The 27147-nt window shown below is 40.5% G+C and overlaps 1 protein-coding gene across 5 annotated transcripts in view; it reads right to left on the bottom strand.

Moving 5' to 3' along the window:
- Window positions 1-524: 524 nt before the first annotated feature.
- LOC114002376 (E3 ubiquitin-protein ligase RNF144B) overlaps window positions 525-27147 on the bottom strand; it is a 91186-nt gene continuing 64563 nt past the window's right edge. For 4 of the 5 annotated variants that reach the window (XM_039386670.1, XM_027748290.2, XM_027748293.2 and 1 more), the window contains 6 exons: window positions 16563-16667; window positions 8667-8727; window positions 3735-3939; window positions 2768-2912; window positions 974-1063; window positions 525-775 (listed from right to left, as the gene is read on the bottom strand). In XM_039386670.1, coding sequence (XP_039242604.1) covers window positions 635-775; window positions 974-1063; window positions 2768-2912; window positions 3735-3939; window positions 8667-8727; window positions 16563-16667 — 747 coding nt within the window. In that variant the 3' untranslated portion in view covers window positions 525-634. Of the gene's footprint in view, window positions 776-973; window positions 1064-2767; window positions 2913-3734; window positions 3940-8666; window positions 8728-16562; window positions 16668-21899; window positions 22023-27147 lie in introns of all 5 variants that reach the window. The other variant, XM_027748295.2, reaches the window with a different exon arrangement.

Here is a 27147-nt window from a genome sequence, read left to right on the forward strand (position 1 = left end):
CTTAGCTGGAAAGAGTTTTGTTGGTTTTTTGCTTCTGTAAATGAGATCGATAGAAAAAGTCAAATTGATTTCAATGCTGAAAGAAATGCCATGACAGCCAATTGACAGGAAACTACCAAACCCCTTTTCTTAATGGTTTGTTACCTTTAACAGGACACAAGCTACCAGGCAGAAGAATCCAATCAGGCTTCTCCCTCTCCCTCTTTCGCAAAAGACCCAGAACTTTCTGAGAAATCTGAGTGTCACCAAGAACCAACAGAAAGCACAACAGTAATGACTGGGTCTGCAAAGGCAGCGTAACACTGCAGGATCAAGTCACGTGCAGCTGATGGAAAATGGGAAAGTTCCAGCAGTCTTGGAAGGTGTCTCATATTTATGGTATGAACTAGTCAATGGTGTCCTGGTTTCCTTTTCAGGAAGCAAAAGCCCACACCATACATACTGCACAATAATCTAGATCTTTCCCACACTACGATTTGTTAGTGATAGAATAGCCTGTAAAGAATAGGCACTTATCCCAAGAATTGGCAGACAAAAAGGAGCATTATTTGGTAGGTGTGGCACCAAAATACAACCAATGTGCTTTCTCACATACATATGCTGTACGGGTGCAGACTCAAACAGACACAGAGTTTTAGGTTGTTGGTGGGCTGTGGTTTTTCTTTTTGCTTCGGCAAGATTTGCAAATGCAGCAGATGATGCATGGAGATGCCACGAGCAGCAAGGGAGAGGTCACCAGTGCTATGATACCGAGTCCAACCAGGATCCCCACAACCTGAAAGACATGGTGGTGAAAAACAGGTATTGAGCTAATGTGGAAAATAAAGGACACGTGTGCATGCATAAGCATAGCATAGGTCACAAAAAAGATAGATGAAAAAACAAAAATAATCCTCTTGGTCCTTCCCTGAAGGATAAAATCTCTTTGCTTCATGTGTGCATGAGAGCTCTGCCCAGCTGGCTAGGAACACACCTGAGTTCTGTTCCACATCACTGAAGCCCGCGAGTGGCCGAGCTTGTTTCTGCAAGGGCCTCTGTCGTAATGGCGTAAGAAGATATCGTTCTGAAAAACAGAAGGAGAAGCTCTAAGAGCAGGTTATGGTACTGCAGGGAGTGCTTCAAGACCAGACTGGAAACACAACCTTCCTGACACTGCTTTAAAATTGCCAGCTGCCGGCAGACAAGTTCTCCTGTCTTCTAAATCATTACCTAGACAAACTTCTCGTAGTTTCAAAAATTGGTGTATGTTTGGCACCTCAGCTGTCAGACAACATCTTTCCTCCCCCACTTTTAAGAAGCGTACGGCTCTGAGTTGCACCTATTGCACAAGAACCTGGTCTGTAAGTTAATGATAATAAAGGGGCCTGAAAACATCAAATATCTCTGAAAACTGGCAAGGTGAGGGATCATCTCCCTGAGGTGCTTCTGCTTGCTGTTCTCCTGCTCTACTTACGCTTCATAGTCATTTTCTTCCTAGACTTAACTGGAAAATTTAAAAAAGTAGAAAAATCCTGTTTCCCTTCTCTTTTCTCATTAAGACTTACTAAATTACCAATTTTTTTCAGAAGGTGACTCACACCCTCCACTACCCTCCCTTAGCCAGCTGTGCTGTAAGATGATGCTGCTTCCCCTTTCAGTTTTCAGCCCTACTCTCTGCCTTTACACCTATTGCCTTCATCTGTGCCCCGAGTTCCTGTAACCCTGCACATTTAGAAAAAACACATTTGAATCCCACAACTACAGTTGCTTTTCCTCTTTCTCTCTTCGAACTGACAAAAACTCAAAAAGGGTGTATCTGCAGAGCTGTGACAATCTGACAGTCTTCCACTTCTGCACAGTGCTAAGCAATCACCGTGTACTGTATGTACTCTGAAGCAAGCTGGAAGACTCACGTTGAAAAAGCATGCTCACCCACACGGAAATGGGACACAAGACTAAGTGAAACCTGTTTAGCATGACGAGTAAAGGAAGGATGAAGAATGAGGAAGTCTCCTTGTTTGCTGGCTGCAACAGGAGCTGCAGTACAAAAAAGAGGACAAGAAAAGCCATGCAGCACATAACATTTTGTTTCAAGTGCTTGGTAAAGTCCTTTTCACACTCCCAGTTATTAGTGATGTCTGTGCCAAAAAGGCAAACTGCCATATACACGAGCACATTACTTCCGGGACTCTTAATCCTGCTGGGAAACTTGAAGTCCACACGAGTTGAGACTAGTTTGCAATCCTTGAGAAACCAACAGGCATTTCACAATCCAGGCTCATAATCCAACATTTTTAAACTCAAGCTTCCCAACCAACCAGTCTCTTCAGCAAACACAGTCCATGAGCTCTTAAGCACTCTACCACGGAACAACCCACTTCACCCAGTATCATACCAGTTTTTGGACGGGCTGTGTCCTTTGTTGTTCAAGCAGGTGGAAGACACTTATTTCCCTCACTCTCAAGCAAATGGGTTTTAACTACTGGAAGAGGGAATAAGAGCAAGGTGTTGCTGGAAAGAACCTCCAGAAAGCAACCAGTCTGTCCTATTTCCCTCAAAGAACTAGCATGGGACCCACAGATGAGGCTATAACCCTTCAGGGGGAAAAAAAGGATACTGATACAAATAAAAGCACTGGGTGAAAGATGAGAAAGAAATTGAGTCAGAAGCTGAAGGAAGCCAAGATATTTGCTAGGACAGCAAGGAATTAATGAAGAGCTTGGACAGGGCCTCACACTAAGCCCAACCCCGTTACTCTTTATCTAGGTGTTTTTCCTGCAGCACTTACATCCAAATTCTGTAGACAGTACCAGCAAAACGTGTGCTTGCAGTTCTTGCACATCATCTGAGCACAGCCCTCGTTTCGCTCAATATAGATCCGACAAACTGGGCACTGCTTAATTGGTGCCTCTGTCTCTGTTCCAATAAGGGATCTAGAAGAGCAAGGAAACATCACAGTGAAATCTAAATGCAATTACTGTTGATATTCCACTGCCTAAAGTATACTGGGCTTATTTTCCAGAGCATCTAGTGGGGTTGTCTTAATGCACTCAAATGTGTGAAGCTTCTTATGTTCAGTACCATACATTGACATATACTCACTACTAGGTGTAAGATATTAATATCACATAAAAGTGAAACTCCATTGCCTTGTTCTTTTATGCTACATAAAACCAACCCCCACTACACCCACAAATTAACTACCTGTAGCATTACGACTTAGGACTTTGTTACAGGCAGCTTGCACAATTCAGTTAACAGGACTGGATTATGCAACTCAAAGCACTGTCCTTGTCTGAACAAAATCAGCTGAAACTCCACCAAAGCCATCAATCAAACCTGGAGAAGAAAAATCATGGCAAGAGCTTTTTGGCAACTCCTTATCCAATGAAGTCTCCAGCAAGCAGAATGCTTAGATTTTATGTCTTTCAGTTCACGCAAAAAATGATCAAAAACTTTGAACACACAACTAAACAAAATCTGATTCTGAAAATAAAGATGGAGGGTCAGAGACATGACATAATCTAAGCACAAAAGTGCTTTCTTTCTGTAGATTAATGAGTTATGCAAGCTTGTCAATAGGTTTTTTGCACCTAAGCAAAATGAGCTAAAATCAGGTTTTTCACAGCGCATGAAATTTACACTCTGTGTAAGAGTTAAGGTTTGTCCACGGAGGGATCTTATAAATATTAAGCAGGGGCACTGTGACAAAAAGAACCAAAAGAATGGATGGCCTCCACGGACTCCCCTCTTACCCCTGCTCGGTTGGGACTGGAGTAGGTTGGTTTTCCTGGCACAGGTGCTGCAGGTGCCAGGCCTCCTTGCAAGAGGAGCAGAACGTCAGGTGGCAAGCCGGGCACTCCACTGGCACCGGTGCTCTAGGCTCGCTTGCTGCAATGTGGCACACCGTTTGGCAGTCGGCCGTGGGGCACCATGTTCTCTGGGGGTCCAAGTGCACTTCTGAAAGGCAACACAGAGAGAAACAAAACTGTTTATACAGCCTCCTTTTCATTCCAGTAACATGTGCCTAGGCATACCAGACCCAATTCTACAAGCGGGTGTGGAAGCCAAAGCGCTCCACACCCACACCCACGCCCACAGGGATTTGAGCCTACTCTTCCTTAGGCAGGTCTGCAGTTGCACTCTGCTAAGGCAGCTGCACTAAAAGCATCACAAGAATAGAAATACACTACACAGAGCATATTCTTTGCCTTTTTAGAGGGAGGTCCAAAATACAAACCTGAGTGCTGCTTGATGACAAGCACGTGCCTTTTGTAACACTAGGGTGTTCCGAGTCTTTCGTATGTACAAGCCATGCACTAACCTCTGTGTAAACAGCAGAAGGACTGTCATTAAATTTAATTTCCCATTGCTTTCCATGCCCTATTTACTCCCCTCTATCTGCAAACTCCAATTAATATTCACTGTATGATGTCATCACTCTTTGTCTGGTAGTGAGCTTAGAACAATAGTCAAGATTTGGGGTGGAGGCACTGAGTTACAATCATCACCACATGGCAGCAAATGATAAATATTGAGTCTCTCTCTCCCTTCCTCAGCTTTATTCAAGGAATTTGGACTTGTAACAAAAGACCCAGCGGAAACACGTTCACTGTTGTTCACTTGCTGCTCAAGTCCGTGAGATGCAGCTGAACACTCACACCCTGCAGAGCCTCCCTAGAAAAGACCTGTTGTGCCTGCAGGAGCTAACCACCTCTCATCCTTCCCTGGGAGTTCTCTGGTACCACCACTGCGAATAATTAGGTGGAGGGCATGTCTCAGAAGCAAGTGGAAACCCTGACTGTGAGATGGCAAAAGCCATTACAATGTACCTCCAGCAGATAAAATGTTGTCCCTTCTGAAATAAAAGGTTGCACAAGAGCCTCAGATACATGTTCTCTGGAAAATTTGGCTGGAACCACAGAAGGATGATCATCTTCTCTGCTGCCTGCAGGACACACAGGTACTCAATGACTTCAGGTCATTTCTGAGTCTGTGCCAGAGTGCTCCAACAGATGAGGAGAATTTCTATATCCATGTCAAAAATTGTTACCTATAATTTAGGCAGTGCCAGCAAAACAGCTGTACCACCTACCTTCAACCATTTCATGAATCTAGTTGCATTATTTCCTCCTTTTCTTTTGCCCATGTTTCCTTTGCCTCCAAAAACAAACAAAGATTTTGCTTTCCACTGAATGAAAGCCAGAATTAGCTTACAGCTTCTTTTGTGGGGAGAAGAGAGGCATGACCAAACAAGTAATTTGTCATTTTTACATACCTTTTAAAAGTACTGTCCTAACTGAGAAACCATTATTTCTGTTGATTTCTTCAGTGTGTCTTAAAAGAAGCTCTGAACTGGATAAGGCCATGGCCTAGTGCTCACTATTGAATTTAATCTTGAACACAGTAGGTTCCGTATGTTTTCTATTGACATTGAGCAGTTAAAATGAGATAAACAACTAACTGCAGGACCTACAATTTAACATACTTAACTTTGGAAACTTAAATTCTCCTATCTTGTTTTTGGTTAAAAGACAGGATGTCTGGTCTTGACATCTCTGTGAGAAAGGGAGTTGGGTTTTGCATCTCACTGTTTTTTAGCAATTTGTTGCAGTAAGATGTAATTCGTGAGATGAAACTCCCTCCTCTCCCACTTTCTCCATTTTAAAAGAACTTACGGATAGTGTTTTCCAGTCCATGCTGTCTCATACAGTTTTGTTTATCATGGAGTACAAATGAAACCAGAAAAATCTAAAAAGACTCAGTCAAAAAAAAATGGAAGAAGCTATCATCCTGCTCTGACAAGTTGCTCCATGTTTTGGTTAGGGTCATTTCTCTTCCAAGACTTTCCCCTGCTTCCCCACAGCCAGTTCAGCCACAATGCACTCCACTCTCAGGAGGAAAGTCTTCCCAAACAATGCCAGCACTGGGCAGGGATAGGGCCAGTTTTCATAAAACATGTGAGCAGGTAGGTCAGATGTGGGAGGCAGACAAGGGAAATGCAGCACCCTGAAGAAAAGAATTTCTATCTCAGGAGAGGTACTCATTTAAAGGATGAGTCTATGATTCTATTTCACAGAATATTAGGAACACCTTCTTTTAAAATGGACTACATTTCCATCAGGCATAAGATGGAGATTCTCATCATCCACCACTCAGCCTATTGGACAATTGTCACAGAAACAGAAACATAATGCATGTGTCCTAACCACATACTATTTCTCTATTTCTTTACTTCTGATAGGGGCTGACATCAGCCCCATCCTTAATAGACATAGAGCAATTCCTATTTCTTCTACTAAAATATTCTGTGCATAAGCTCTGTGGCTTGGCCCTAACCGGATGCAGAGAAGATACAGATATGTGAGAAAGCTTGTTTTAAAGCCTGAGAATATTTGCATTCTAAGAACACAAAATCCACAAGAGAACAGCATATTGTCAGTGCACTCTGCAAAGAGTCCCTATTTCAACTGAATAAAGCTGAGAGAAGAAGGGTCTAAGTAGAGGAAGTTAAAGGGCTGTGTTGATCAGAACAAAAGTCATGAAGGACACCCTAGCACTTCCCTATTTTAAGGGAGAAGAGGGCTAGGTTTGAAAAAGGTTAGGTTGTGCTAGGGCTGACACAGACATAAGACACACAACAAATCTCAGGCTGCCAGGAGTCCCTGCACAGATTCCAGGTCAGAATTTCTCCCCAGCAGGAGCCATCATCAAGGTTTATTGCTGGCTTCAGAAGAAGACTGGCAGACAAGTGTTCTCATTGGTCAGGGCAAGCAGGCTTTGGCAGGTGAGGCTCAGGTCTGAGAACAGAGCTTCAGGCCAGCGGAAGCTAATAAGCCAAGTCCAGTTGATGAGTCCAAAAATGGGGTCAGCCTTGGGGACAAAGCTAAATCCAGGACAGGCAAAAGGTCTTGGCCAGCGCTGGTATTAGTGCTGGGTGCCCAGGTCAGAGCTTTAGCTAGCAGGAATCGTTGGTCCCAGACATCAGTAAGCTGGATTTATTGTTGGGGCCAATAAGCAAGGCAAAAAGCTGTGTCCAAATCTGCTGCTTAGATACGAGTTTTACTCACTATAAAGGAGTAAGGACAGATCTTAGAATCATCATGAAGAGAGGTAGCAGAGGTAGAGGAGAATTTGTCAGACTTAAGCAAGAAAGAAAAGGGAAGGAGGATTTTAAAAATAGACAAGTTTCAGGCTTCTGTGTGTGGGAGACAGTAAAAAAAAAGAGATGTAACAGTGAGTTGGACAGAAGATTATGAGTTCAGCTTTGGCTAGTTATAGAGGAGGAGATACCAGAAAACATTCATTTCAGAGTCTTCAGTTAAAAAAGGTTTTACATAAAACAGATTAGTGTACTGCAAGAATGTCTCTCTTCCTTAACTCTTTAATAGGGTAATCTAACAAGCTCTGATTTCCATTGTCTAGGACTGTAGACAAGCCACCAATGGGCTTAGGGACCAGAGGGACTTGCTAAGGAATTAAAGATAAATGAGAAGGTGGTATAATAAGAGAGAGGAATAAAAAATGATAGCAAAGACTGGGATTTTTTTTTTTTTTTTTTGGCCTGAGTGCCTGCAAATCATAGCTAAAATCTGCACTCTCCTATGATTTCTGGGGCATATTTGAGCATGCCCCATTTTGAAGTTTTTGTACTTCGTGCTCATGAAGTCATCTGACTCATGTCAGATTAGATCCTATAAAAACCTATATGTTCTTCTATATGACCATCTTTTCAAGTGCATTACTTTGCCTAATTTTTATAAACCCCTGCACTGTCTTACACATTCCTAGTCCACCTGCACCTAAGCATGCATGCAAAGCAAGAATATAAGCACAGTCTTTCAAGGAAAGTTTGAAAACAGGCAGAGTTAGGGCAAATCAGTCCCAGACACACCACTCTGCAAACTACCATGAAGTGAGTCCTTTGAAAAACACTTCAGCTTCCAAATGAGACTTTCAAGTTAGTATCGGTCTTTAAAAGCAGGAATGGGATCTCATCTTTCTAACTAGCAAGTTTCTTCTTCAGCCTTGGCAAGGAACCATCTCCAGATGCAGAAGACTGACCTCTGGGAATAGGAAAGCTTGGCCCCAGTGAGACCATCAGTTTCAAATTTCTTTACTAATAGGCTTTACTCAGTAATGAGGGGACCTATTATTCCTCTGGAAAAAAAAGAACAACTATACTAGATGAACACACATGAGGCTTCTACAGAATAAAATCTATTTTTCAGTGGTGCTTGCAAAAATCCACATTGCACTTCAGGGTATGTCTCCCCCAGAAGTTCTGAAGATCCTTATGGATGTACAAAAGGACTGTGTGCCCTGCCCTGCACCAGCCTCTAGCAGCTTGTCTAGTTCTAATAGTACAACCACCACCTCAAGGACTCAGGATGAGCATGCTATAGGAAGAACGATGGAGCCTCAGGCTCACAATCTGAGAGTGTTGCCCACAAGCTTGAGTAAAAGTCTGATAATTCAGTAAGATGTCACTTTATTGATTCTGGAAAACAAAGAATTTCAAATTTGTCTTGGAGCACAGTGAGATCTAGTGAAAATATTTCAAAACAAAGACATCTTCTCTGTCTGTTCCTCAACTCACTCAACAGGCTTTGTCTTTGCAGTATGTAGCAGTGCCACCTCCACTGACACTGTAAAAAGGAAGGTAATAGAAACAAAAACATTCACACCTCGTTCAAACTTCAACCTCTTGTACAACTGAAACTGGTCAACAGGCACCAAACAGGCAATCTGAAATGAGAAACAAACACAGAAAAATCATTAGAAACACAGACTTAAAAAACTTAATAAGCATGATGTTCTACACACCTGCTTTCCTGAGCTGGCTCTCAAATCCACCTTTTTTTTCCTGCTTATTTTCAGCATCACCTTCCTCTGTACTCTGACTTCCTTCACCAAAACTTAAAGCAGTTCTTGACCTCCCCTATTTCAGCAACACTGCCTAGTAGATGAGCCCACATCTTTCTTATCATGCATAGGAAAGCCTTCTTTGTGGATTCAGTATTTACTTCAGGCTTTTCAGTTTTGTGTTAGTTTAATGTAACAAAGGGTGACATGTTGCCAGCCTTGGAGACTGTAGCATGTTGTTCGTGCACAAGAATACTGCCCAAATGAATGGTTCTTCATTCGTGTCTCCCAGTCTTAATGGTAGGGGTCAGTTAGCTCTCAGGAACATAAAAGCCAGTCTGGTTTCCATTTTTCATTCACTTTATGGGGTGTGGGCTGAGGCAGCTAATGCCATTGCTGTTGGAATTTGACTTAGACACACATCAGCCTACTGGGAACTGGACTGAAGATAACATATTTAGCTGGCATTGACAATCAGGCTTTGCTGATACATTTTACACATTACCATAATTAAACTAGCAGCCTGAAAGGCTAAATGGTCTAATCTCCAATTAACAGTCTACGTAAGAAAACCAAGTGCCCTATTTAAAACTAATAAGCAAACCTGCACACAGGGTAAGGAGGGATTCAAAAGAAACTTCATAGACACTTCAGGAGCTACATGTTTGTTGGATTCAGAATGTGGGATCATTCTCTTTGTCTGATCCGTTTGTAATATTGTACCAGCACTGAAGATATCTTTCTCTTTTACTGAAAATAAGTGCAGACTGATACTAATACAAGACCTGATCATTTGAAGCACTGTGAGGCAGTGTGGAACTTTGAAGTCAAGGGCTCTCATTCAGTGGGATACTCTCATCCAGAAACCCACCACAATCCTTCAGATTACTGCAAAAGGCAAAATTTGCCTTCAGTGAAGTGGACACTGGTCCTTGCTCCCCTTCTGGATTGTGTGATACAGTATTCATGAGAAGAAATATAATGACAAAAATCCAATATATATTCCATATCATACTGTGAACACATTTCTTTTCATAGATTAAAAAAAAAGAAAATAATAAATACATTTGTATTATTAAATAGGAAATTGCTTTATTAAGATCTCGAATCAATTGGACTTGATTGCACAACATTGCATTTTGTAGCAGATGCTTGGATCATTTATTTAACCTAAGCCAGTATTATACAAAAATGAATACAAATTATGTCAGGATTTAAGTGTTCAAAGATGCTTAAAAGATGCTTACAGTTGGAGAAATCAAAGGATTTAATAACAAAATATGAAACACAAACAAATCTTTACAGAGTATATTCTTAGTCTAGTAAATCTGCCCACAGTCAAAGTACTGTCCTCACTCAGTTTCTGAATTTAGTATGTAAACTGTTTTTAATATGAAACAGTATTACATTAATATGATTGTAAACACAGAGAGTTTCCTGGGAAACTCTTCACCTGTTCATCAGAAGTCAGCTAAAACACTCTTGGAAAATAAATAATAACTAAATGAAAGGGTAAAAGGAGTGAAGTTTGGCAGTTTCAGCAAAGACATATTATTTCAGTATTGCCCACTTCTCCTCAGGGCAGCTTCAAACCTAAATAGTTTGGAAAACAATAAGAGTCATATGCGTTTCTCTAGCTGGGTGAGCATTGGCAACTACTTCAAATTTTCCTTCATTAGGACTAAACTAAAACAGCAAGTCTCGATGCTGTAAGAGCCACTCAAGTGAATTGTTTAGTTGTCTGGGGTCTTTCTGTGCTTGCTTTGGCTTTTAACAAACAATTTTTTCAAGAGCAGATCTATCAAGCCCAGAATTTCCCATGTATTAAAAATCGGCCTTTTTGATTACAGTGGGAGCAGACGTAGGAGTTTTATTGTAGATTTCAATAGGAAGCAGAGCCACTGCTGAAGGCTTCCCATTCTCCTATGGAAAATTTGAGCTTACCATGCCAGCCTTTCCCACTGGTTTCACCTGGCCCCACTCCTCTTCCTACATACCTTCCTCATAGCTCAGCTTCCCCCTCTCTGCATGCAGCTCTGGTATTGAACACATGCAGCCTGTCACTAATTTTCCCCCGATTTGAAAGACCAGGTCCTGATAACTCCCACACAGACATCAACCTGAGAGATGCTGAGCAGAAATCTCTCATAGATTTAGTATCTTTAGGCACGAGGAAAAGAATGTGCTATTTGCTGCTGCATGAATTCAGTGCCACATCAAAGCTGTACACACAGATTCAATTGAAAAAAAAAAGAAAGGGAGAAGGAAAGAAAGAAACATGAGCATCAGGTCCCCATAAAAAACCAAACCAAACCAAACCAGCAAATCCTTTCCTCAGTGAACTTTTAATCTCACACTTAATCAAGAAGGACAGCCATAAGCATGGTAAGGGGATTTGGTCTTTATCTCCTACTACTTGGCATCAGTCTAAATGCTCATCTCCAGACAATTTCTCAAGCCCTACCTGGGTGTCCATTTCTCTCCTGCACAACCACAAATGTCTCTGGGCTGGTCAGGGGATGGAAATCTGGGGAGGCAGCAAAACAGCAACCCAGCAGATGGCAAAGGGCCAAAAGAGAAAGACCACAAGCACATCAGAAATGGAGGAAGAAATGCTACAGGACAAGTTTGGGGGATTTTTTTTTTTATATTGGGGGTTTTAGTGAAAGATTAGAGACAAGGACTCTCCTCTCCTGAAAATATCTTGAGACTAAATCAGACTGTTAGGAGTTGAAATAAGTTTTCTGATTTTCTACACCCTATAAGCAACATCTGCAGCTAAAATACTTTGTTACAGAGCACAAGAACACACAAGAGCTCTTGCTAAGAACAGCAGCATTCACTGAAAGTAAAAATATCCATGGAAAAAAGCAAAGTTTTGAAGGCTTACTACCACAAAGGGCTCCAGCTGGCCCCTTGCCAAGCATCCAAAAAGATCACCCAGCATGGTATGATAACCAGGGGTGCTGTTACTACACAAGACAAAAGAGCAGAGAAAGAAATATGAAAGGGTTCAAAATAATTTTGTTCAGTTGACAGAGGCGCAAACTGTTACAGGCAGTGCAGCAACCAAGACCCAAGGAAGAACTCCCCTGTTTTTAAACACTGGCTACCACAGTGGAAAGGGAAAATCACTACTCCACCTATTCTCAGGCTTTCAAGGGAGATGTAAGGAGGCAATCAAGAAAACTGAATAGACCTTACTTCCTTTCACACCCACATGAATCAAACCTTGATAATGTCAAGGGAGAGAAGTTGACCAGGACAAGTGCTTCTCCCTCTCACTTGAGCAGACAGGGAGCAAGGACAGATCCTGCACTGGCAGCAGCAACAGCAGTTTGAAAACGGTGGCATTGTCCACCTCTACCAAAATCCTACCCACAGAGGCACTGTCTCGTTTTGCAAGCAGTGTAAAACAATTTCAACAGGGGCTGTGGTTTGCTTTTGAAAGGGGGATGGGAGCTCAATCTCTTTATTGTTAGAAATTACACCCACAGCTTTCTTCATCGGCTACCATGCTCACTAGAGTGATAAAGAAATACTAAATTATTCATTTTCTCCATTAAGGAGCTCTTCTCTTATTTAGTGACAAATAAAAACAAAATTAAGGTTCTCGTTTGCTCTCCTTCATTTTATTTAAAAATGAGTAAATAAGATCAAACATTTTTATTTTGACTCTGAAAAAGATAGGTCAGCCTGCAACATTTTCTCACATTCCTTCTCAGTTTACCATTTCAATCTCCCCCAGAAAAATGTAAACCAATTTTCAAATTAAAAATAAAACTGATATTTTAAACCGACTCCCAGTGGGATTTTTGTTCGGCTATGTATGGAATATAATGCAATTAAGAATTCTAAGATTTGGGTCACTGTACAAAGTGACCCCAGCATCACTTTACAAAGTGCTGACAACCCTCTGTCAGGTTAGCACTGGTGTAGATCCTGGATTTACACAGAGGGACAATAAACAGAATCTGCACTGCATGCAAAGGGGTAATTCTCTACAAACTTAAGAGGCAAAAGGAGGGCCCAAATCAGTACCTCCTTTACTGACTACTTAACAGTTTTAATCCAAATCAGAAAGAGCAAAGCGTAATCCCCTAGACATTATCCAAGTGAGTACTGCATTAGAAACCCCTGTATGCAGTGGAGACTTATCCTGGTTCATAGCTTACACTGGTGATTGGACTCACATCGAGCAAAACCATTTCAAACTGTGATAAATTACCCCTTATTTAGATTAGGGGTATTAACTGGTCCAATTAAATCAATGGAGCAAGTTCCCAAGAGAGACAGAAATATTCCAGACAGAAGTCTGCACGATTTAAGAGAACTGCATTAACGTAAAACGTTCCTTCTACCTTCTGCTTCCAGGAAGGAATCCAAATCATCTTTGTTTATTGTACCATTAGAGCTCGAAAGGACAAACATTTTATTTAACAAGACTGTTTTTAAACTTTCTTTTTTTGTGTGTAACCAGCTATTTGAAACAGAGCCTGTAGCCAAAACCACTGTCTTACCATGACTACCCCTCATTTATTTCTGCTTAAAGACAGCTATAGTACAAGCAGCTGCTATCTAGATGTAGCAGGTCAAGATATGACCTAGGATTGCACTTGATTTCAAGCACTCTAGCAGAACAATTCCTTCTGTTTGAATGCACTATTTGTCAAAACAAAAGGACAGCTGGGGAATATACCAGTTTCAATTAGATTGTGTTAAAAGAAAAAAAAAACAAACCAGAGGAGTTTCAGAGAACACATTTTCAAAATACTGAAAAGTACCATTTTCTACTTCAAATGACTTTTCACTTTCAGCACTTCAAGAATAAAAACCTGGAATTTTTTTTTTTTTTTCCTTGGGTCCAGAGGGATGCAGAGACTGAAAGTAAAGCCTTAATTCCCAACATCTCCAATACTCTATGAATAAGCAGTTTACTCCCCAAACACTGAAGAAATATTCAACTGTATTAGAGAGACACATTCCTACTATTTACACTTGCTCATTTCTTCATGTGATATACAAAAAGAAATTCTATTCTTTGTTTAAAATGTTAACCAGAATTTTGCCCTGCTCTATTCCCCAAAAGCAACAGAAGAAGAACATGAACCAGAAGCAAGGCAAGACCTGTGAAAAAGCTCCAATAATTTAGTACCAAACTAGATTTAAACTCTTAAAAGTTTTACTGAGAGGCTAAACCAGACTTAATTCTGGTTTGTCTTGATGAAGACAAACAGGTCACTGGAAAGCACTGAAGAAATGTTACACACCTTGAAAAAGGATCTTTAGAGAGGGAAGAAGAGAAACTTTCATAGCTATACTGTGTTATAAATGCTTATAAGCTTTGTTATTATTGGTCAGTTTCCTTCTTGAAGAAAGCTCGATCCAAAACCACAAAAGTCAATGAAAAGGCTTTCCTTCACTTCAAATTACGCCTAAATTGACCTTTATCTCTCTTGTGCAGGCTAGGGCAAAAGGCACTTCAAAAAGCAAACAAAATAACTGCGCTAGCTAACATAATTAAGAGCATTTAGCCCGAAGTATAGGAACTAATTTAACACCATGTCCATGACAAAGACAGTGTGAACTGCTGTTTTTTCTCCAAACTGTAACAGTACCTCATAAACAGCAGTCATAGCATAGTCTGAAATGAACATAACATGAAAAATACACCTTTTCAAAACAATGATGCTATCACAGAGTCGAAAAAAGGAACTTTTCTTTTTTTCCCCACTACAGGTAACTTGTCATTCCTCACAGCACTGTCCTGCTGAGGAACCTTGTCCTGCCAGAAGCCAAAGAACAAATATCCAGACCCTCCAGACGTGAGAAGCCTCATACTTTCACACCACAAGTCCAAGAGTGTGTAACGAGTAAACTGTAATTCTAGCTGGTACTCCATGCCAAACAATAGCCATATTTAAGCACATTCTCTACCATGTGATAAGGTAATAGGTTATTAAATAATAGCTTTAAAAGGCCACGTATTCACAAGGAACAGCCTTTATAGAGAAGAAAGAGGAATAGAGAGTTCTCATACATAATCTATAGATTACATACTTGCAGATTGTTAATGGAGTCAATATTTTCTTTCTGTTGTTCACACTTTTTTCTGGGTGGTTTTCTTCTTCAAATAAATAGGTATTTGTTAAAATACATAAGCAATAATTTTAACCAGGTTGGGGACTTTTTTGCTATTTAGGCAGAAGGCTTCTGTTTCAAGCACATCACCAAAAGGGAGTGTCAGAACATTCATTCATCCAGGGGACACTAATGCACATTTGGATTGTTTAGTCATTTTGCTTTCAGCCCCAAAAACACCCTAGGATTAAGCTAGTGGTCCATTTATACATGCCTTGGAGTGTTCTCCTGTTTTACTAAGGGAAAATATATCTCTCCTAATTCCTACAGCATCATAACCCTGGATTAACAGAGCAGAATTCCTTCTAGCATTTGTTAACTTTCTTTTAAAAATGCATTTCAGTAGAGGCTAGATGCCTCCAATCTGGTGTGATGGATGGGAGGGACATTGCTACACCCTCTCTGTGTCTGTGTAGAAAGAGGAGGAAATGGAAACAGCTGGCTACTTTCCACAGTAGCTGGATTCAGCCAAAAAAAAGCTCCACCATATGCCTGCATGCCATAACAAACATAGTTGCAACTCCCATGCTAAGCACAGCGTTTGAAATGGATGCTGGAGAGGAAATTCTGAATTTTTCTGGAGTAAAAGACATTTTTGGTATCTGGAATCACACTGTCACTAATTATATACTTCTGCCACAGTTATGTCATTTGTTTACACAGGGCTCAAGGGAACCCAGAAGACAAACTGGTTTTCTTCAGTTCAGGGATGGAGATCTAATTCTCTTTGATTTTATTCCTGCAACCAAATGCTGAGAGAACACACAAAACCAGCCAAAATCCCTTAGCCACCTGGAAAACTGCTGGGAGGCCATTGGACAGCCATCTACAAGCCCACTGTGACAAGCATTGCAAGAAGGTCTGAGGAGCACATTTTCCCTCCAGTTTCTCTGCCTTAACTTGCAAACTGAACCTTCCAGTTACTCTGGGAGATTGTGAACATGCCAGGTGTGCAAATAGCTCTGCCTAAATCTCATTTAGCTCCTGAGCTCTCAGCCTCTCCCGTATCTGCCTTCAGAACAAAGACATCTTTCGTATCTCTTAAGACGTACTTCCACCTAGTGCTATGCAGATACTTTTCTTTCCATACAACTACAGATCCTTGTGTGTTTATATTGGACTACAAATTGGTTGTTGAAGCCCAATATCAACATACACAAAGAAATTCTGGCCTTGTGTACCATCACTTTGAGTTCTTGTTCTTGAGTTAAGAAAGAGGCAAGAATTCCAGTGTTTGCAGTCAAATCAAATATGACTTAACTGACAATGCTAATGGAGGCTCAGCGATTCTGGGATACAGGGTATTCTGGTTAAGTCACCTGCATGTGTAATACAGAGGTTGTCCAGGTGCCAAGTAAACCTTTCCCCAAGGCACAGAGGGAGGGAACGAAGAGCAAAACACTTGGAAAACATCTGTTTATTTCTAACTCTGCTTGTCAGTCAGGCTTCTTGCCAAAAGCTCATTAATGGTAATTAAAGGGATGAAAAAGTGTATGATCATATTCATTATGCAGATAATTTGGGGGATTTAAGTTAAAAAAAAAAAAAGAAGAGAGAGGAAGAAAAGTTGTGGATACCTCTGCTTCTTGTAGAGTCCCATGGTTCAAGCACACCATGTCTGGACATGTGATAGGAGAACCACAACCTTCTTGAATTGCCAGCTGCATGTACTGTTTCAGACACTAGAAACAAGTAAAGGAAAGAAAAAAAAGGTTATAGCACGCATGTTGGTAACAAACAGATGCCAGAGATGCCGCACAGTTACCACCTCCACTGCCTTAATTGGCTGTCCTGAAGCTCCAGTACACAGAAAACATCAATTATTATAAGCTTGAATGCTACAAGTAATTATATTGGAAAGAATGCAACAAAGAACAATTAATTATGCATGACTTCATCTGCCGAGCATTGCGTTTACCCAAGTCAGCAAGTCAGACCTTTCAGCTTTAACAACCCCTACACTCTGCTAAATTGGGATTGGAGGATTTGAGGGGGGAGTTTCTTTCATTCTAATTAAACAGGCTTCGTTCTTTTGTTTCTCCTCACATGTTCTTAATTCAGACTCTTACCCAACACTCTTCATTGAAGGAGACCTCATTTACAAGAAAGAGACTACTGTTCTAAGCTGCATAAAAGGGGAAGGAGGTTTATAATCTGGTTGGGATGTTATAATCTGCCCTAGAAGACATGATGCCATCAGTTCTTCCCCTTCACCAGCCCCCCACATAGATTAAGTGATTTCCGTGGTTTACCATGATTTATCATCAGCCTCTACTCTTTCCAAAGTCCATTTACAGCATGGAGGCCACCTTATGAATGTTTCCAAATTGTTTCATTACAAAAATGACAGGCCTCCCCACTCCAAGGAAAAAAAGCCTTCTGTTCTCCCAATACTTTATTTGGCATGCCAGTTTCATATGACACATATTATGGAGTCTTCAGTAAAATCATATGACACATATTATGGAGTCTTCAGTAAAATCATGGCATAAAACTGATGCAATGGAGCAAAGAACAGTGCTTGAATAGTACCTCCAAACTGCACAGGTAAGTAAGTAAGCTTACTTCTAAATCAAATAAAACAACAAAGTCTCCTCAAAATAATGACGAAGCATACAGTCAATTGCAAATCATCATTAAAAAAATAACAAACCAACAAAACATGTAATTCTGGCAGGGTTTTCTTGCCTAGTCTATTGTAAATGAAAACAAACATATTTTACAAAAAACAGGACTCCTGTAGATTTGTTCCCTACAGAGTTATATTTTCATGACCATGTGACAAATCTCTCCTCCTCCTTCCCAGTACTGCTGACTTCTTCCCTTATTGCCCCACCAGTTTTCAAGAAATATATCAAGGTGAAATATGTCTTTGAGATCTCTGTCTCTCTGCCAATTTTTGGAACAGGCACGGAGTTCAAAAGCTACCAGGTAGGTTATGGGGAAATCACAGCCTTTCAGGGCATCAGCATCCCTGGACTCTTCAAAACCATTATTTCATTATGTACAGGCATTTTACATTCAAGTCTGCATTAGTTTGGACTATTCTGAAAAGGCCTTGCGTATTGTGCTCTGATTAAAGAAATTTCCTCATTTTTTTTTTACTGGAAAACTGATTCCCTCTTAATTGTCAGGATAATTAGGACTTTTAAAAATGGAAATGAGATTTCCTTATTATTCTGTCTGTTTCTCTACTGAAACATCCATATCCACATGTTTTGGTTAATTCTGATGAACTATACAGAGATATTAGTTCAAGCAAGTAGAATCAGCTTAACTTAGTGGCATTTTAAATTAACTTACTTTTCATTTGTAAATATTTTAAGTAGAAGAATGTAGGGGTATAACCTAACCAGTAAGCTTTAAATATCTAGATCACTAAGCAGTAATGGATTCAGATCCAGCATGCATCCCTATAAGAAAGCAGCAGAGAAGGTTCTAAGGAATTGATGGTGCAAGTAGTATGTGGGAGGTGAGGGAGATACTCCCAGGTGAAGAAAAAAAGAAATCATGTAACTGAAAGCAGTATTAGCTCCCTAGGGATTATCAGCACAAATTTAACCAGAGGCTATTCTTCTATTATTCAAACAGCATTCTCAGTGTCCTGTCCCATCTTCTCACCCACTTCTCCCAAAGGCATCTAGGCACAGTGCTTATAAAAAGTCAGTTTAACCACTGGATCAAATCACCCCAGCAGCACACACAGCTCCATCACAGAGCAGTGAGCAACAAGGAGGAGGAGGTACATAACCGTGGTGGTGCCTGGGACCTGGTGACACCAGAGCTGCCCTGTCCACATCTGCTGCCACCACGGTCTGGGCAGTGACAGCAGGTGACACAGGGAAAGCCAAAAAAAGTGTGCCCAGAGCCCAAGGTGGCTCCCAGTGCCATTACTGATGCAGATGGAGACTCCTCCTGCAGCCCTGCAATCATTAAGCACCTAGGGTTCTCAACATGCTTCAGGCCATATCACAGGAGAAACAAGGTAGCAAGTTCTCACTCTTTGCATAAATTTCCTCCCCGGTTTGTACGTGTCCCCAGCCTCCGCCATGAACAATGTAAACAGAAAATTTTTCCCTCCAAGTCCTTTTCCTAAGGCCTGCACGCACTGTGTGTTGAGTGCACCTCTTAGATACATGGGCAGAGTCTCATTACATCTCACTCTGTCTCTTCACATCTCACTCTGTCTCCTCATGGGAGACCTGATTACTTTCTGGATCAAGTCTCAGGGCAGCATTTGGTGAAAGGCGAATGTTTCCGTCCCACCAAAGCATTTAGTTTACTTTAATTCCTCAGCAAGCATGAGAGAGCAACCTTTTACTTTTGTTAAGATCCTGGCTTCTGTCTCCTCTGTGGTGCTGCCTGATATTTAGTAATTTGTTTTGACAGCACGGTACAGTGGATTTGTATTCTGGGGGCAGCTCAGGTCAGCTGGTTACAGAAGGAGGACAAAGTCTGAGAAGTTACTGCAGGCCTAGCAGCAGCCCAGAGGCTTGTTCTTAATTTAGACTTCCAGGACAGAAGCTCAGAGCACTGACAATTACCCTTCCGTGCAAGGATGTGCATGAAGCTCTTAAGGAGCTTCGATTCACGGTATGGATTTTGCAATCAGTTTCAATACACAGTATCTAAGTCATTTGCGGTACCAAGCAAGGAGAACAGAGGTTTCTGAGGATTGCTAATGCATCTGTGTTCTTCTTCTCTTCTAACCCATTGCTTGGTTGTAGGTGAGGATAGCTGGGCAACCAAAGCCGTCTGTGATACTTTAAGAGGGTGCTGTACTTTCAGAGGGTGACTTGGATAGATTTCGTAATTGTGCTGTGCATTGCTATGGGTCTTCAAATACTTCCCAGAAAACCTCCCTGTTAAATCATTTCATTTCATTTCATGAAATCTTTTGTGTTTATCTTCTGTGCTTGGAGAAGGTGCAGTGGGTGCAATTCTAGAAGTTGATGGAAGGACTTAAAGGTGCTGGGAAACTCAAAGAAAGCATTTAATATTTACCACTGAAGGATTAAGCTTTTTACCAAAAGCATGTACATGAATGAAGATGGGAATTCCTTGTTCTCTCTTAGCACTAAAGAAGGAACATTGGAAAATCACTAAAACTTTAAAATATGCCTTCACTTTAACAGCAAAATTGTTTTTAGAGGGGTTTTACTATTATTTACAGCTCAGCTACTAATTTAGCTGCTTACTTGAGAAGTGGCAACTAAGAGTATATGAAAAGACACAAGCCGAAAATGTGATGGAAAGAAGTTTCAATGTCTATATAATGAATCATGATTGACCTTCTCAGCAGTATGTTCTCCCACACTATGGAGAATACGCATTTTTTTGTGGATTTTGTCTAAAAAAATCATCAGTATGTCAGGAAAATTGCACATACTACATATGCTACATAATTGCTCTTTAATGTGAAGGAAAGATCAAGGTACTCTGTCTTCTGTGGTACTAAGTGTTCCCTGAAAGGATCTTAATCTTAATATCAGAGAAATCATGAGATCTCAACACCCTGGGCTACACTCTCCCACCAATTTCCCACGGTGTGGTGACTTTCGAGAACGGAGAGCAGTCAGTGGCTGGAGAGGCCTCACCACAGGACCTGTGGTTTACAGGGACAGTAATATCATACCCTTACTTTCCATGGCCAGAGCGAGTCATCAGCACTGACCCTCTTACTAGTACAGCAAGGTTTCCACAAATGTGGAAAGGTAGAATGGTTGAGGCAACCAACTAAAAATCCTCTGAAGTCTTGCTGAACAGATTAGAACCCTGCTGACTACAGATTAAATTGGAGGTTTGACTCCATTATGTTCACTCCTCAAATAAATGGCAGACACCAACACAAGTAATTTTAACTTCCATATCTGCAAGTGTACTCTAATCAGTTACATTCAGTTTAACCAGATTTTCCCCACCGAGCAACTATATCATGTACATATCTATGTTGTGGAATACACAACAAAATCCTGATGCTTTCAAGCAACAGGGATCAGTTCAAATGTGACAATGTAATTCCACCAGTAAAATTCAGTGTTTTAGTGCTGATCTGGCTTTGCCAAGCACATTTCACTGCTGCTGGAATACTGTCAACTTCAGTCAAAAGAGCACTCCAAGTAGTTTTTTCTCTGTCTGAGATTCATAATGCATAATGACACTTTTTCTCAATAATTTTCTGTTTAAGCGTTTTGGGGCAAGATTTTTTTTTTCCCACTTATTCTGGTTTTGTCTTTCAGGCCTGAAAAACAAGATCAATATCTGCTTACCTACTTCACAAAATGCTGCTCATCAGTATATAATAAGTTAAGGACTTCTAAGAAAGATTATGATTAAGGCAAATACTTACACATTCCTCTCCTGGACCTAAGGCTTTGTAGAAAGAGTATGTATGTTGTAACATGATGGAGGCATCTTTAAAAAACTGAAAAGCCTAATCCAGGAATGTACAAACTAATAATAAAAAAAATTCCTCCTTCAGTAAGAAACCTTTCCTCTAATCTTTAAAAGTTTTTCTATAGTCAGCTGTGAGCTCCAGGAATAGAAAACTCTGTTCAGGCTATTCATGGATTCTTCATTTCAGCACTCCTCCTGCATGCTGCTCTAACTTCAACTTCTTTTTTTTCCCTAAGTATACTGTACAGGGGAGATTTTTAATGTATTGACCAAGAAAAAGACATCTGTTTGGCAATGTATTTAATCTGCAAAGGAACCATAACAGTTCTGCATTTTAACATAAGAATGAGTTCAAAGTATAATTTCAGTGTTATGTTGCTAGGTAATGATGTGACAAAGGCACTATATCCCCCTCATTGTGAATCTTAAGTTTCTATTCAAATCTACTTTCAGATAATTTATGTATCAGAGACAAAAGATGGATCTCAATCATTCCTATATACTGCTTTTTCAAGTACCTGGACTTGTTCCATTACTTTGCTCCTCTCCCTTCTCCTTCCAGCTCTTCAGCTCCCAAAATGCAGCCTCATTAGTTTGGATGCAAAAGCATAAAAGGAGACCTTGTATGTGATGTGACAAAACTGAACAGGAAGAAGAAAGAAAAGAAATGCACTGGTTTATTTTCCTGTCAAATGCCACAGATACTGCTGCTAGCCACTGTGTAGCAGCTGGTACAGGGTAAACAAGGATATTTGTCATTAATTCAGTTATGGAAAGGGAAAAAATAGATCTACAATATTTCTCAGCCAGTACTAGGGCATGATCTACATGAAATGTGAAAATGTACAAAATAATTGAAGGCATCTTGCCAAAACAAGGTCCTTCCTACTAATATATAACTTGAATACAATTTCCATTTCAAAAAATTTTAGAAAAACTCAGGTTTCCATCTCAAAATCCCACAGGACTGATTTAAAATGTTGACTCTCTCTTCCAGATTTGTCCTCAAAACTGTATTGGCTTGTATTTGGTTTTGTTTAGCCTTAGCCTTTTTAAAAATTCAATAATTGAGGGGCAGGAAATAATACTCTAAATGGAGAGAAGGCTTAACTTTTCAGTTAACATTCCTTAGTGTCTTATGATTCAGAACAGATCAACATATATGCATCTAGTTATAATTTTAGTTCTGGGCCAGGTTTATGTATTTTTTTATTCAATAAGATATAACTTTCACTTCTTTCTTATAATTTAGAAATGTTACCTGCTCTTCAGTGCATACACAAGATAATGTAGCAGTCATGAGGTTTTAAATGGAATATGTAGTATTACTGATTTTGGTGAGACAGTTCATGTCAGAACTCTAAATCTAATCACATGATCTACCCAGCATCTAATCAATTGTGTGCTCAAATAAATATACCTCCCTAAAAAGTACTCCCTAAAAAATGTTTATGACAAATCTACATGTTTAATAATATGTTCATCATTGCCATGACATCTGCAATTCTACATGTTGGTATAAAACATTTGGCCCATTATAAAATGGACCAGTCACTTTCAATGTGTGGTAATCAAACTCCTGGAATCTCTTCAGTATCTCTCAACAGATCTTAAAACTAGATGAATCAAGTCCATTGGCAATTAGCTTGGAGGCATTTGCACTTCACTTGGAAAAAAATGTGAGGCTTTTCCAATTAAAGAAAGTTTTTAAAGTTTAAAAGTTTTTAAACTACACCACAGAAATAACCATTTCTTAATTTGCTACAGATAAACTTATGATAGGCACAGTTTAAAGTGAGAAACAGAAGTTCAATGAAATATGCATATTGTCCAATCTATATTTTACCTGCTAAGGACCAGATGCAATGATAAATAAGTTGCTTTCAAATGGATAGAAGATCAGCCCACATAAGAGTCTTATTAAAAAAGACACTTGAAAGAAAGTTTAAAAATGTGATTGTAGCTTCAGAGGACATAGTCAGCTCATGGCTTAGTATAAGGGAAGGAAAAACATCACTAACAAGCATTTTATTTTGTCATGACCAAGTGAAAACACCAAGCAAATGTGACAGTGGACCAGAATATAATGGCCTCCTCATGTTCCACAAGCCTATTTTTATGGGGTCTTTCAACTGTATTTGAGAAATATATTGTCATCTTCCTTATCTCAAAATATCTACCACCAATGGTGATAGATTCTGCTCAGAAACACAATCTAAAATGAATTTACAAATGACCCAACACATCCTGACAGTCCTTCATTAAATCAGGATAGGTTCCTGGTAATCATTGCCATGAAGTGGTACCACCAAACAGAAAAGGACCAGAAAACAGGACCAGAGAAACTCACCCTTCACAAAATGGAACCAGCTGCAAATATCATTTCTTTTGCCAAAACCTGTATCAGGCCTTACCAACAGCTACAAAACTGACATGACCATGAGGCTTATGTCACAGTCTGGATCAGTTACTGCAGCACTTTCAGGCACTGACAACTTACTTCACATCTGTTTCTTCATTGGTTAAATGAAGAGAAAATCAACTTTACCAATGCAGTGCTGTCATTAATGTGTTAGGTTCCTCTTCCTCGCCTGTCTTCTCTTGGCCACCATCCAGAGGCTGCCACCTCTATTGGCTTCAAAAACATGTACCCCCTCTTCCTGAATAGCAGTATCCCTCAAAAGGCCCTAGCTTACATTTGTTCTCTTTTGGTACCCCTACTAACTCTGTCTTGCACACCCCTACTAACTCTGTATGCACAGAAATGCATACAGGAAGTTCTTAAACCATCTAGATTACTATAAAAGTGCTATGTGTTCAGTGTTAGTATTAGCAGGTGCAGGAATTTTCTTTTTTATAACTTTAAAACAAAATTATTCTGGAACATTTCAAATGTTAAGTTGGGAAAAAAAGAATCCCAAATGTCAACACTTGGAAGCAGAAAACAACCTGAGGTGAGCTTTATATAAAGTAAGTGGGGCACTGCAGCACAAGGTCTATTTAGAAAGAAGAGAAAGTAGTGTTCTGCTGCAGCCATGAGCACACGCAGATGTCTCCCAGGATGGGGGAAAGAGAAGGAAAAAAGGGGGAAAAAACATCTTAAAAATCAGCACAAAGAAACAGAAGGGATACTAAAACCCAGTGTTGGCTAGATAATGGCAAATCCAAATATTCCCTTACTTAAAAGTTTTATAAGTAGCCTTTAAGTTGACTACTCATGTATATTTGCTCCACCTAGCAGGCATCCCACACTCTGTCGTCTGCCTCCTTCTTGTCTTTGATCTAATTACTCTCCTCTGCTCTCAGTCTTTTCTGCCCATGCTTTTTGCTGATGACCCTTCACATTGGTTTTTCCAGCTTTCCAGTGCTCCCCTGCACAAGCAATCGGAAGCTTCAAAACACTAAGGGCAAAATGTCAATATTCAGCCACCCAAAGGAGGCAGGGCAAGACACAGCTGCTCTTAAAAAGATTAAGCAGAGGAGCCTAAGAGTGTCCTGCTGATGAAGTGCTAACAGAGATACTCCTATCTCTGTAAGGGTTTCTCCTTCCCCTCTAGCAAAAGTAGCTGGTAGCAGTCTCTCTCAGAAGCTGCAGCCTCCCAAGGGCCTGACTTGCCAGGCAGGTAGCTGCCCAGGGCACCAGAATGTCCACAGCAGCAAAAAGAACCTTTTCAGTCCATGTCTAGCCCTAGCCTTGCTGTAACACATAGCTACAAGCAGAATTTTTTTTCTCCAAATGTCTTCAGAATATCTTCTACTTACAGAAGCATAAGACAGTATGGAAGTTACCTGGACTTCCACACCGATTTCTGCTTTTAAGGCTACATTAAGTTTAATCTCATTTTGACTTTATTTTGTGCACCAAAATAGGAAACAGGTGGATCATCATGGTATTTGTTTTGCACGTTTGTAACCCAGTTGCCTCACACATTTCTCAGAAGCACAAGACTGAACAAAGAATCTGCTTGGGAAAAAAGAAGGGTGAATCATGCTAGTTCTGCATAAACCTGTGCTGACAACAGAATAACATACTTGAAAGCATCTTCTGTTTTCAATTTGTTACATGTTGTCTTCAGCATCTCGAACCCTGTGCCAGTAAATAACACACAAGCTAGATGGATGTAAGCTGCTACTTGACATAAATAGCAGCAATGCCATTTATTGCTTAGAAGTAGTGGAAAAAATAGGAAAGGCAAAACCAAAAAGAATAGATGTGCGGGGAAAAAGCTGACATCAGTTTTTTTACTGACCCCCTAAGACCACCTTCTTCATAACAGCACTGCACTGGTTCTCTTTCATCATCACCACCAGGGCAATCTTATCACATCTGCTAAAATCTCTCACAGGGCCCTTGGTATTTCCAATATTATTGCAGTCCTGCACTCCTCACTAGTGCTTCCAAAGGGTTAATTATGCTGTGCTAGACACCAGGGCACTTCCAGCAAGAGGATGAGAGATGCACGTGATCCCACCGCTCATTGTCTCTCCCTGACATTTTCCCAGTTTCAGCCAAGTTTTGAAAAGGTGGGAGTCTCCAAGATGTATACTTCCCAGCCAGTTTAATGAGCACCAAACCTGGGCAACACTCAAAGGCAAAGCGGGGAGGATGGCCCACCTATTTTTGGCACTACCCCACCACAGTGCTCCTGAGTCCTATCTGAGTGAGGTAAGAGCACTGCTAGAGCTCTCTGGAGAATGAAGAAGAGCAAACATGGAGGAAATCTGATTAGAAATAAGTATAATATTCAAAATATTATTTTGTAAGTGGATCAATCAGGATGTAATTATCATTAGTTTGCTTTGGATATAAGTGCACCAAAATACTGCAATATTGTGATGATGTAGCCAGACACAATGTATAATTATTTTATGTACATATGTAAGCCCTGTGACCACCACAGGGGCAAAAATCTGTGTAGTTGCATATCCAAGGAAGAAAAAATTACAACACCAGGTAAACACAAGGGACTGCTGATCAGAAGGACGTCCACCAAATATACAAGGATGAGTGGCAAGATAAGAAATGAGATAAGCAGTATGAGGAACACATGAGACCCCCTCCATTTTTGTGAATGAGGCAAGTAGCATAAAACCATGCAGCTTAAGCAATACATATATTGCTGAAGATCGGTATGTAAGAGAGTGCACCACAGCATGGCACTCTGCAAAGGTTTTACAGGTATAGGAAATGAACTGAATAATGTAAAGTGCAGTCCTCTAAAACTTTTGCAGATAAAATATACCTCACATCCTTACCCAACCCTCTGCAGAGACCAGCCTTTCATTCAAAACTAATATAAATCCAAACACAATGAAATCAAGTCATCCGGTACACTATAGCCATTTCCAGACTCTTGGAATGTGTGAATGTTTGCTTTATCTCACATTCCAATGGAGTCCTATGCCAAGTGCAAAAAATGGTGAGAAATACAAAGCTGAGGCCTCTTCAGACCTGGTTGGGCTACCACTGTCAGATGGTGCCACAGTCCGAAGGAGGGATGGGGCCGTGGCACAGCACGGGTCCAGGACACAAGGTGGGGTGCAGGTAAAATCCTTTATTCCAGTGTGCACACGGTTTTTTATCAACTCAGGAGGGGAAAGGGCCAGAATATGGGGCGGAGTATGAGACAGACAAGCAGGGGGACAAACCAGGATAGGGACATGGGCAAAAGGGGGAGGAGAGCAGGAGGAACCGGGGAAGGGTAAATGGGGGCTGTCTCCTCTCTGCAGCTTCTCCGGCCAATCAGCAGAGAAACAGGGGAGCAG

This window comes from Pipra filicauda, unplaced genomic scaffold (genome assembly GCF_003945595.2).
Source record: "Pipra filicauda isolate LSUMZ 115617 unplaced genomic scaffold, ASM394559v2 scaffold49_size4853605_pilon, whole genome shotgun sequence".
Classification (NCBI taxonomy): Eukaryota; Metazoa; Chordata; class Aves; order Passeriformes; family Pipridae; genus Pipra; species Pipra filicauda.